The sequence below is a fragment of the Oncorhynchus keta genome, unplaced genomic scaffold, assembly GCF_023373465.1.
Source record: "Oncorhynchus keta strain PuntledgeMale-10-30-2019 unplaced genomic scaffold, Oket_V2 Un_contig_2926_pilon_pilon, whole genome shotgun sequence".
NCBI classification, from domain to species: domain Eukaryota; kingdom Metazoa; phylum Chordata; class Actinopteri; order Salmoniformes; family Salmonidae; genus Oncorhynchus; species Oncorhynchus keta.
The window spans coordinates 14,714-27,055 of NW_026286458.1; the positions used below are offsets into that span (position 1 = coordinate 14,714).

General features: G+C 51.4%; 1 protein-coding gene across 1 annotated transcript in view; it reads right to left on the bottom strand.

Annotated features, from left to right (window-relative positions):
* LOC127923315 (unconventional myosin-XV-like) overlaps positions 1-12,342 on the bottom strand; it is a gene marked incomplete at both ends in the record, with an annotated part of 38,208 nt that overhangs the window by 12,785 nt on the left and 13,081 nt on the right. Inside the window, one exon of the mRNA XM_052507314.1 lies at positions 650-717. Coding sequence (XP_052363274.1) covers positions 650-717 — 68 coding nt within the window. The remainder of the gene's footprint in view (positions 1-649; positions 718-12,342) is intronic.

Genomic DNA, 12,342 nt, shown 5'->3' on the forward strand with positions numbered 1-12,342 from the left:
GAGGGCATAGGCCCACCCACTTGGGAGCCAGGTCCTGCTAATCAGAATGAGTTTTCCCCCAGAAAACGGGCTTTATCACAGACAGAAATACTCCTCAGCACCTCCCCCACCCTCTCCCTCCTCAGACAATCCCGCAGGTGAAGAAGTCGGATATGGAGGTCGTGGTTACACGTGGTCTGCGGCTGTGAGGGCGATTGGACGTACTGACTAATTCTCTGAAATGTCGTTGGAGGCGGCTTATGGTAGAGAAAAGAACGTTCACATTTTGGGCAACACCTCTGTTGCGCATTCCTGCAATCAGCATGCCAATTGCACCATCCTTCATGACTTGAGACATCTGTGGCATTGTGTTGTGTGACAAAACTGCACATTTTAGAGTGGCCTTTTATTGTCCCCAGCACAAGGTGCACCTGTGTAATGACCATACTGTTTCACCAGCTTCTTGACATGCCACACCTGTCAGGTGGATGGATTATCTTGACGAAAGAGAAATGCTCACTAACAGGGATGTAAACGAATTTGGGGACAAAATTTGGGAGAAAGAAGCTTTTGTGCGTCTGGAACATTTCTGGGATCTTTTGTTTCAGCTCATGAAACATGGGACCAACACTTTACATATTTTTGTTCAGTATAGTATAATGAGACAAACCAGTATGATGGCTTGCTGGTTGATGATGGTCTGTTGCTGCTGAGCCATCCCTGTCTGTTCTGGAGAACCTGGAGAAACACACAGACAGACAGTTTCAACACAACTAGAAACAACCGTCCTCCTCTTGAGATACAAAAAGATGGACACACACACGGTAGGGTGCAGGGTTAGTGTCTGACTCGGTAGGGTACAGGGTAGGGTACAGGGTTAGTGTCTGACTCAGTAGGGTACAGGGTAGGGTGCAGGGTTAGTGTCTGACTCGGTAGGGTACAGGGTAGGGTACAGGGTTAGTGTCTGACTCAGTAGGGTACAGGGTAGGGTACAGGGTTAGTGTCTGACTCAGGGTAGGGTACAGGGTTAGTGTCTACAGGGTACAGGGTGTCTGACAGGGTTAGGGTACAGGGGGTAGGGTACAGGGTTAGTGTCTGACTTGGTAGGGTACAGGGTAGTGTCTGACAGGGGGTGGTAGGGTACAGGGTTAGTGTCTGACTCTGTAGGGTACAGGGTTAGTGTCTGACTTGGTAGGGTACAGGGTTAGTGTCTGACTTGGTAGGGTACAGGGTTAGTGTCTGACTTGGTAGGGTACGGTAGGGTACAGGGTTAGTGTCTGACTCGGTAGGGTACAGGGTTAGTGTCTGACTTGGTAGGGTACAGGGTAGGGTACAGGGTTAGTGTCTGACTTGGTAGGGTACAGGGTTAGTGTCTGACTTGGTAGGGTACAGGGTTAGTGTCTGACTTGGTAGGGTACAGGGTAGGGTACAGGGGTCTGACTTGGTTGGGTACAGGGTTAGTGTCTGACTTGGTAGGGTACAGGGTTAGTGTCTGATAGGGTGGTAGGGTGACAGGGTACAGGGTTAGTGTCTGACTCGGTAGGGTACAGGGTTAGTGTCTGACTTGGTAGGGTACAGGGTTAGTGTCTGACTTGGTAGGGTACAGGGTAGGGTACAGGGTTAGTGTCTGACTTGGTAGGGTACAGGGTTAGTGTCTGGGTACAGGGTTAGTGTCTGACTTGGTAGGGTACAGGGTAGGGTACAGGGTTAGTGTCTGACTTGGTAGGGTACAGGGTTAGTGTCTGACTCAGTGGTAGGGAACAGGGTAGGGTACAGGGTTAGTGTCTGACTTGGTAGGGTACAGGGTTAGGGTTTGTCTGACTTGGTAGGGTACAGGGTTAGTGTCTGACTTGGTAGGGTTACAGGGTAGGGTACAGGGTTAGTGTCTGACTTGGTAGGGTACAGGGTTAGTGTCTGACTTGGTAGGGTACAGGGTAGGGTACAGGGTAGGGTAGTGTCTGACTGGTAGGGTACAGGGTTAGTGTCTGACTTGGTAGGGTACAGGGTTAGTGCCTGACTTGATAGGGTACAGGGTTAGTGTCTGACTTGGTAGGGTAGGGTACAGGGTTAGTGTCTGACTTGGTAGGGTACAGGGTTAGTGTCTGACTTGGTAGGGTACAGGGTTAGTATCTGACTTGGTAGGGTACAGGGTAGGGTACAGGGTTAGTGTCTGACTTGGTAGGGTACAGGGTTAGTGTCTGACTTGGTAGGGTACAGGGTTAGTATCTGACTAGGGTAGGGTACAGGGTTAGTGTCTGAATCAGTAGGGTAGGGTACAGGGTAGGGTACAGGGTTAGTGTCTGACTTGGTAGGGTACAGGGTAGGGTACAGGGTTAGTGTCTGACTTGGTAGGGTACAGGGTAGGGTACAGGGTTAGTGTCTGACTCGGTAGGGTACAGGGTTAGTTTCTGACTTGGTAGGGTACAGGGTAGGGTACAGGGTTAGTGTCTGACTTGGTAGGGTACAGGGTAGGGTACAGGGTTAGTGTCTGACTTGGTAGGGTACAGGGTTAGTGTCTGACTCGGTAGGGTACAGGGTTAGTGTATCTGTAACCTGACTTGGTAGGGTACAGGGTAGGGTACAGGGTTAGTGTCTGACTTGGTAGGGTACAGGGTTAGTGTCTGACCTAGGGACTTCTGACTTGGTAGGGTACAGGGTTAGTGCCTGACTTGGTAGGGTACAGGGTAGGGTACAGGGTTAGTGTCTGACTTGGTAGGGTACAGGGTTAGTGCCTGACTTGGTAGGGTACAGGGTTAGTGTCTGACTTGGTAGGGTACAGGGTAGGGTTCTGGGTTAGTGTCTGACTTGGTAGGGTACAGGGTTAGTGTCTGACTTCAGTAGGGTACAGGGTTAGTATCTGACTTGGTAGGGTACAGGGTACAGGGTTAGTGTCTGGCTTGGTTAGGGTACAGGGTTAGTGTCTGACTTGGTAGGGTACAGGGTAGGGTACAGGGTTAGTGTCTGACTTGGTAGGGTACAGGGTTAGTGTCTGACTACAGGGTAGGGTACAGGGTTAGTGTCTGACTTGGTAGGGTACAGGGTAGGGTACAGGGTTAGTGTCTGACTTGGTAGGGTACAGGGTTAGTGTCTGACTTGGTAGGGTACAGGGTTAGTGTCTGACTCGGTAGGGTACAGGGTTAGTGTCTGACTCGGTAGGGTACAGGGTAGGGTACAGGGTTAGTGTGTGACTCGGTAGGTTACAGGGTAGGGTATAGGGTTAGTGTCTGACTTGGTAGGGTACTGGGTTAGTGTCTGACTCAGTAGGGTACAGGGTTAGTATCTGACTTGGTAGGGTACAGGGTAGGGTACAGGGTCTGACTTGGTTGGGTACAGGGTTAGTGTCTGACTTGGTAGGGTACAGGGTTAGTGTCTGACTTGGTAGGGTACAGTGTCTGGGTAGGGTACAGGGTTAGTGTCTGACTTGGTAGGGTACAGGGTTAGTGCCTGACTTAGGGTAGGGTACAGGGTAGGGTACAGGGTTAGTGTCTGACTTGGTAGGGTACAGGGTAGGGTACAGGGTTAGTGTCTGACTTGGTAGGGTACAGGGTAGGGTACAGGGTTAGTGTCTGACTTTAGGGTACAGGGTTAGTTTCTGACTTGGTAGGGTACAGGGTTAGTGTCTGACTTGGTAGGGTACAGGGTTAGTGTCTGACTTGGGGTACAGGGTTAGTGTCTGACTTGGTAGGGTTACAGGGTAGGGTACAGGGTTAGTGTCTGACTTGGTAGGGTACAGGGTTAGTGTCTGACTTGGTAGGGTACAGGGTTAGTGTCTGACTTGGTAGGGTACAGGGTAGGGTTACAGTGTCTGACTTGGTAGGGTACAGGGTTAGTGTCTGACTCGGTAGGGTACAGGGTTAGGGTACAGGGTACAGGGTTAGTGTCTGACTTGGTAGGGTACAGGGTTAGTGTCTGGGTAGGGTACAGGGTTAGTGTCTGACTTGGTAGGGTACAGGGTTAGTGTCTGACTTGGTAGGGTAGGGTTACAGGGTAGGGTACAGGGTTAGTGTCTGACTCGGTAGGGTACAGGGTAGGGTACAGGGTTAGTGTCTGACTTGGTAGGGTACAGGGTAGGGTTAGTGTCTGGGTAGGGTACAGGGTTAGTGTCTGACTTGGTAGGGTACAGGGTTAGTGTCTTGTCTGACAGGGTAGGGTACAGGGTTAGTATCTGACGGTAGGGTACAGGGTAGGGTACAGGGTTAGTGTCTGACTTGGTAGGGTACAGGGTTAGTGCCTGACTTGGTAGGGTACAGGGTTAGTGCCTGACTTGGTAGGGTACAGGGTAGGGTACAGGGTTAGTGTCCGACTTGGTAGGGTACAGGGTTAGTGCCTGACTTGATAGGGTACAGGGTTAGTGTCTGACTTGGTAGGGTACAGGGTAGGGTTCTGGGTTAGTGTCTGACTCAGTAGGGTACAGGGTTAGTGTCTGACTCAGTAGGGTACAGGGTTAGTATCTGACTTGGTAGGGTACAGGGTAGGGTACAGGGTTAGTGTCTGGCTTGGTTGGGTACAGGGTTAGTATCTGACTTGGTAGGGTACAGGGTTAGTGTCTGACTTGGTAGGGTACAGGGTAAGTATCTGACTTGGTAGGGTACAGGGTTAGTGTCTGAATCGGTAGGGTACAGGGTAGGGTACAGGGTTAGTGTCTGACTCGGTAGGGTACAGGGTAGGGTACAGGGTTAGTGTCTGACTTGGTAGGGTACAGGGTTAGTGTCTGACTCAGGGTACAGGGTTAGTGTCTGACTCGGTAGGGTACAGGGTTATTGTCTGACTCGTTAGGGTACAGGGTAGGGTACAGGGTTAGTGTGTGACTCGGTAGGGTACAGGGTAGGGTACAGGGTTAGTGTCTGACTCGGTAGGGTACAGGGTTATTGTCTGACTCGGTAGGGTACAGGGTTAGTATCTGAACCGGTAGGGTACAGGGTAGGGTACAGGGTTAGTGTCTGACTTGGTAGGGTACAGGGTTAGTGCCTGACTTGATAGGGTACAGGGTTAGTGCCTGACTTGGTAGGGTACAGGGTAGGGTACAGGGTTAGTGTCCGACTTGGTAGGGTACAGGGTTAGTGCCTGACTTGATAGGGTACAGGGTTAGTGTCTGACTTGGTAGGGTACAGGGTAGGGTTCTGGGTTAGTGTCTGACTCAGTAGGGTACAGGGTTAGTGTCTGACTCAGTAGGGTACAGGGTTAGTATCTGACTTGGTAGGGTACAGGGTAGGGTACAGGGTTAGTGTCTGGCTTGGTTGGGTACAGGGTTAGTGTCTGACTTGGTAGGGTACAGGGTAAGTATCTGACTCGGTAGGGTACAGGGTTAGTGTCTGAATCGGTAGGGTACAGGGTAGGGTACAGGGTTAGTGTCTGACTCGGTAGGGTACAGGGTAGGGTACAGGGTTAGTGTCTGACTTGGTAGAGTAGAGGGTTAGTGTCTGACTCGGTAGGGTACAGGGTTAGTGTCTGACTCGGTAGGGTACAGGGTTATTGTCTGACTCGTTAGGGTACAGGGTAGGGTACAGGGTTAGTGTGTGACTCGGTAGGGTACAGGGTAGGGTACAGGGTTAGTGTCTGACTCGGTAGGGTACAGGGTTAGTGTCTGACTCGGTAGGGTACAGGGTTATTGTCTGACTTGTTAGGGTACAGGGTAGTGTACAGGGTTAGTGTGTGACTCGGTAGGGTACAGGGTAGGGTACAGGGTTAGTGTCTGACTCGGTAGGGTACAGGGTTATTGTCTGACTCGGTAGGGTACAGGGTTAGTATCTGAACCGGTAGGGTACAGGGTAGGGTACAGGGTTAGTGTCTGACTCAGAAGGGTACAGGGTTAGTGTCTGACTTGGTAGGGTACAGGGTAGGGTACAGGTTTAGTGCCTGACTTGGTAGGGTACAGGTTTAGTGTCTGACTTGGTAGGGTACAGGGTTAGTGTCTGACTCGGTAGTGTACAGGGTTAGTGTCTGAACCGGTAGGGTACAGGGTAGGGTACAGGGTTAGTCTCTGACTTGGTAGGGTACAGGGTTAGAGTCTGACTCGGTAGGGTACAGGGTCTGTGTCTGACTTGGTAGGGTACAGGGTAGGGTACAGGGTTAGTGTTTGACTTGGTAGGGTACAGGGTTAGTGCCTGACTTGGTAGGGTACAGGGTTAGTTCCTGACTTGGTAGGGTACAGGGTAGGGTACTAGGTTTGTGCCTGACTTGGTAGGGTACAGGGTTAGTTCCTGACTTGGTAGGGTAAAGGGCAGGGTACAGGGTTAATGTCTGAATTGGTAGGATACAGGGTTAGTGTCTGACTTGGTAGGCTACAAGGTTAGTGTCTGACTTGGTAGGGTACAGAGCAGGGTACAGGGTTAGTGTCTGAATTGGTAGGGTACAGGGTTAGTGTCTGACTCGGTAGGGTACAGGGCAGGGTACTAGGTTCATGTCTGAATTGGTAGGGTACAGGGTTAGTCACTGACTTGGTAGGGTATAGGGTTAGTGTCTGACTTGGTAGGCTACAGGGTTATTGTCTGACTTGGTAGGGTACAGGGCAGGGTACAGGGTTAGTGTCTGAATTGGTAGGGTACAGGGTTATTGTCTGATTTGGTAGGATACAGGGTTAGTGTCTGACTTGGTAGGCTACAAGGTTAGTGTCTGACTTGGTAGGGTACAGAGTTAGTGTCTGACTTGGTAGGGTACATGGCAGGGCACAGGTTTAGTGCCTGACTTGGTAGGGTACAGGTTTAGTGCCTGACTTGGTAGGGTACAGGGTTAGTGTCTGACTCGGTAGTGTACAGGGTTAGTGTCTGAACCGGTAGGGTACAGGGTAGGGTACAGGGTTAGTGTCTGACTCAGAGGGGTACAGGGTTAGTGTCTGACTTGGTAGGGTACAGGGTTAGAGTCTGACTCGGTAGGGTACAGGGTCTGTGTCTGACTTGGTAGGGTACAGGGTAGGGTACAGGGTTAGTGTTTGACTTGGTAGGGTACAGGGTTAGTGCCTGACTTGGTAGGGTACAGGGTTAGTTCCTGACTTGGTAGGGTAGGGTACTAGGTTTGTGCCTGACTTGGTAGGGTACAGGGTTAGTTCCTGACTTGGTAGGGTACAGGGCAGGGTACAGGGTTAGTGTCTGAATTGGTAGGATACAGGGTTATTGTCTGATTTGGTAGGGTACAGGGTTAGTGTCTGACTTGGTAGGGTACAGGGTTAGTGCCTGACTTGGTAGGGTACAGGGTTAGTGCCTGACTTGGTAGGGTACAGGGTAGGGTTCAGGGTTAGTGTCTAACTTGGTAGGGTATAGGGTTAGTGTCTGACTTGGTAGGGAAAAGGGCAGGGTACTAGGGGTTATGTGGTAGGGTACAGGGTTAGTCACTGACTTGGTAGGGTACAGGGTTAGTGTCTGACTTGGTAGGCTACAGGGTTAATGTCTGACTTGGTAGGTACAGGGTAGGGTACAGGGTTAGTGTCTGAATTGGTAGGGTACAGGGTTAGTGTCTGATACAGGGTTAGGGTACAGGGTTAGTGTCTGACTTGGTAGGGTACAGGGTTAGTGCCTGACTTGGTAGGGTACAGGGTTAGTGCCTGACTTGGTAGGGTACAGGGTAGGGTTCAGGGTTAGTGTCTAACTTGGTAGGGTATAGGGTTAGTGTCTGACTTGGTAGGGAACAGGGCAGGGTACTAGGTTCGTGTCTGAATTGGTAGGGTACAGGGTTAGTCACTGACTTGGTAGGGTATAGGGTTAGTGTCTGACTTGGTAGGCTACAGGGTTAGTGTCTGACTTGGTAGGGTACAGGGCAGGGTACAGGGTTAGTGTCTGAATTGGTAGGGTACAGGGTTATTGTCTGATTTGGTAGGGTACAGGGTTAGTGTCTGACTTGGTAGGCTACAAGGTTAGTGTCTGACTTGGTAGGGTACAGAGTTAGTGTCTGACTTGGTAGGGTACATGGCAGGGTACAGGGTTAGTGTCTGACTTGGTAGGTACAAGGTTAGTGTCTGACTTTGGTAGGGTACAGGGTAGGGTACAGTGTTAGTGTCTGACTTGGTAGTGTACAGGGTAGGGAACATGGTTAGTGTCTGACTTGGTAGGGTACAGGGTAGGGTACAGGGTTAGTGTCTGACTTGGTAGGGTACAGGTTTAGTGTCTGACTCTGGTAGGGTACAGGGTTAGTGTCTGACTTGGTAGGGTTGGGTACAGGGTTAGTGTCTGACTTGGTAGGGTACAGGGTTAGTGCCTGACTTGGTAGGGTACAGGGTTAGTGCCTGACTTGGTAGGGTACAGGGTAGGGTTAGGGTCTGACTTGGTAGGTAGTGTCTAACTTGGTAGGGTACAGGGTTAGTGTCTGACTTGGTAGGGTACAGGGCAGGGTACAGGGTTAGTGTCTGAATTGGTAGGGTACAGGGTTAGTGTCTGATTTGGTAGGGTACAGGGTTAGTGTCTGACTTGGTAGGGTACAGGGTTAGTGTCTGACTTGGTAGGGTACAGGGTTAGTGCCTGACTTGGTTAGTGTCTACAGGGTAGGGTACAGGGTTAGTGTCTGAATTGGTAGGGTACAGGGTTAGTGTCTGACTTGGTAGGGTACAGGGTTAGTGTCTGACTTAGGGTACAGGGTCTGTGTCTGACTTGGTAGGGTACAGGGTAGGGTACAGGGTTAGTGTCTGACTTGGTAGGGTACAGGGTTAGTGTCTGACTTGGTAGGGTACAGGGTTAGTGTCACTGACTTGGTAGGGTACAGGGTAGGGTACTAGGTTTGTCTGACTTGGTAGGGTACAGGGTTAGTGTCTGACTTGGTTAGGGTACAGGGTTAGTGTCTGACAGGGTTGGTCTGACTTGGTAGGATACAGGGTTATTGTCTGATTTGGTAGGGTACAGGGTTAGTCACTGACTTGGTAGGGTACAGGGTTAGTGTCTGACTTGGTAGGCTACAGGGTTAGTGTCTGACTTGGTAGGGTAGGGTACAGGGTTAGTGTCTGACTTGGTAGGGTACAGGGTTAGTGTCTGATTGGTAGGGTACAGGGTTAGTGTCTGACTCGGTAGGGTACAGGGTTAGTGTCTGACCGGTAGGGTACAGGGTAGGGTACAGGGTTAGTGTCTGACTCAGAAGGGTACAGGGTTAGTGTCTGACTTTAGGGTACAGGGTAGGGTCTAGTGTCAGGGTTAGTGTCTGACTCGGTAGGGTACAGGGTTAGTGTCTGACTCGTTAGGGTACAGGGTAGGGTACAGGGTTAGTGTCTGACTCGGTAGGGTACAGGGTTAGTGTCTGACTTGGTAGGGTACAGGGTTAGTGCCTGACTTGGTAGGGTACAGGGTTAGTGCCTGACTTGGTAGGGTACAGGGTAGGGTTCAGGGTTAGTGTCTAACTTGGTAGGGTATAGGGTTAGTGTCTGACTTGGTAGGGAAAAGGGCAGGGTACTAGGTTCGTGTCTGAATTGGTAGGGTACAGGGTTAGTCACTGACTTGGTAGGGTATAGGGTTAGTGTCTGACTTGGTAGGCTACAGGGTTAGTGTCTGACTTGGTAGGGTACAGGGCAGGGTACAGGGTTAGTGTCTGAATTGGTAGGGTACAGGGTTATTGTCTGATTTGGTAGGGTACAGGGTTAGTGTCTGACTTGGTAGGGTACAGGGTTAGTGCCTGACTTGGTAGGGTACAGGGTTAGTGCCTGACTTGGTAGGGTACAGGGTAGGGTTCAGGGTTAGTGTCTAACTTGGTAGGGTATAGGGTTAGTGTCTGACTTGGTAGGGAACAGGGCAGGGTACTAGGTTCGTGTCTGAATTGGTAGGGTACAGGGTTAGTCACTGACTTGGTAGGGTATAGGGTTAGTGTCTGACTTGGTAGGCTACAGGGTTAGTGTCTGACTTGGTAGGGTACAGGGCAGGGTACAGGGTTAGTGTCTGAATTGGTAGGGTACAGGGTTATTGTCTGATTTGGTAGGGTACAGGGTTAGTGTCTGACTTGGTAGGCTACAAGGTTAGTGTCTGACTTGGTAGGGTACAGAGTTAGTGTCTGACTTGGTAGGGTACATGGCAGGGTACAGGGTTAGTGTCTGGCTTGGTAGGCTACAAGGTTAGTGTCTGACTTTGGTAGGGTACAGGGTAGGGTACAGTGTTAGTGTCTGACTTGGTAGTGTACAGGGTAGGGTACATGGTTAGTGTCTGACTTGGTAGGGTACAGGGTAGGGTACAGGGTTAGTGTCTGACTTGGTAGGGTACAGGTTTAGTGTCTGACTCTGTAGGGTACAGGGTTAGTGTCTGACTTGGTTGGGTACAGGGTTAGTGTCTGACTCGGTAGGGTACAGGGTTAGTGTCTGACTCGTTAGGGTACAGGGTAGGGTACAGGGTTAGTGTCTGACTCGGTAGGGTACAGGGTAGGGTACAGGGTTAGTGTCTGACTTGGAAGGGTACAGGGTTAATGTCTGACTTGGTAGAGTACAGGGCAGGGTACAGGGTTAGTGTCTGACTTGGTAGGGTACAGGGTTATTGTCTGATTTGGTAGGGTACAGGGTTAGTGTCTGACTTGGTAGGGTACAGGGTAGGGTTCAGGGTTAGTGTCTAACTTGGTAGGGTATAGGGTTAGTGTCTGACTTGGTAGGGAACAGGGCAGGGTACTAGGTTCGTGTCTGAATTGGTAGGGTACAGGGTTAGTCACTGACTTGGTAGGGTATAGGGTTAGTGTCTGACTTGGTAGGCTACAGGGTTAGTGTCTGACTTGGTAGGGTACAGGGCAGGGTACAGGGTTAGTGTCTGAATTGGTAGGGTACAGGGTTATTGTCTGATTTGGTAGGGTACAGGGTTAGTGTCTGACTTGGTAGGCTACAAGGTTAGTGTCTGACTTGGTAGGGGACAGAGTTAGTGTCTGACTTGGTAGGGTACATGGCAGGGTACAGGGTTAGTGTCTGGCTTGGTAGGCTACAAGGTTAGTGTCTGACTTTGGTAGGGTACAGGGCAGGGTACAGGGTAGGGTACAGGGTTAGTGTCTGACTTGGTAGGGTACAGTGCAGGGTACAGGGTTAGTGTCTGACTTGGTAGGGTACAGGGCAGGGACAGGGTAGGGTACAGGGTTAGTGTCTGACAGGGGTAGGGTACAGGGCAGGGTAGGGCAGGGCAGTGCCTGACAGGGTAGGGTACAGGGCACGGTAGGGTACAGGTTATGTGTCTGACAGGATAGGGTACAGGGTGTCTGAGGGTAGGGTACAGGGCAGGGTACAGGGCAGTGTCTGACATTGGTAGGGTACAGGGTTACGGTACAGGGTAGGGTACAGGGCAGGGGACAGGGTTAGGGTACAGGGTAGGGTACAGGTTAGTGGGACTTGGTAGGGTACAGGGCAGGGTACGGTACTGACTTGGTAGGGTACAGGGGTGTCTGAGGGGACAGGGTAGTGTCAGGGTTAGTGGTACAGGGTACAGGGTTAGTGTACAGGGTAGGGTACAGGGTTAGTGTCTGGGTTGGTAGGGTACAGGGTTAGTGTCAGGACAGGGTAGGGTACAGGGTTAGTGGGACTTGGTAGGGGTACAGGGTTAGTGTCTGACAGGGTAGGGTACAGGGTTAGTGTCTGACTTGGCAGGGTACAGGGCAGGGGACAGGGTTAGTGTCTACTTGGTAGGGTACAGGGGGGTAGGTCACTTGGGGACAGGGTAGGGTACAGGGCAGGGTTAGGGCAGGGTGTCTAGGGACAGGGTAGGGTACAGGGTACAGGGCAGGGTACAGGGTAGGGGACAGGGTAGGGTACAGGGTTACGTGTACAGGGCAGGGTACAGGGTTATGGTACAGGTAGGGTACAGGGCAGTGTCTGGGGGTACAGTGTCAGGGTACAGGGTAGGGACAGGGTTATGGCCTGACTTGGTAGGGTACAGGGTTAGTGTCTGACAGGGTAGGGGACAGGTTAGTGTCTGGGTAGGGTACAGGGCAGGGTACAGGGTTAGTGGGGACAGGGTATGGTACAGGGTATGGTACAGGTACGGTACAGGGCAGGGTACGGTACAGGGCAGGGTACAGGGCAGGGGACAGGTTAGTGTCTATGGTACAGGGTATGGTACAGGGTACGGTACAGGGCAGGGGACAGGGTAGGGTACAGGATAGGGTACAGGGTTAGTGTCTGACAGGGCAGGGCAGGGCACCGTACAGGGTTAGTGTCTGACTTGGTAGGGTACAGGGTATGGTACAGGGTACGGTACAGGGCAGGTCTACTTGGTAGGGACAGGGTAGGGTACAGGGGCGGTACAGGGTATGGTGACTTGGTAGGGTACAGGGTTAGTGTCTGATTTGGTAGGGTACAGGGTACGGTACAGGGTTATGTGTACAGGGGTAGGGTACAGGGCAGGGTACAGGGTTAGTGTCTGACTTGGTACAGGGCAGGGGACAGGGTAGGGTACAGGGTACGGTACAGGGCAGGTCTGACAGGGTTGGTACAGG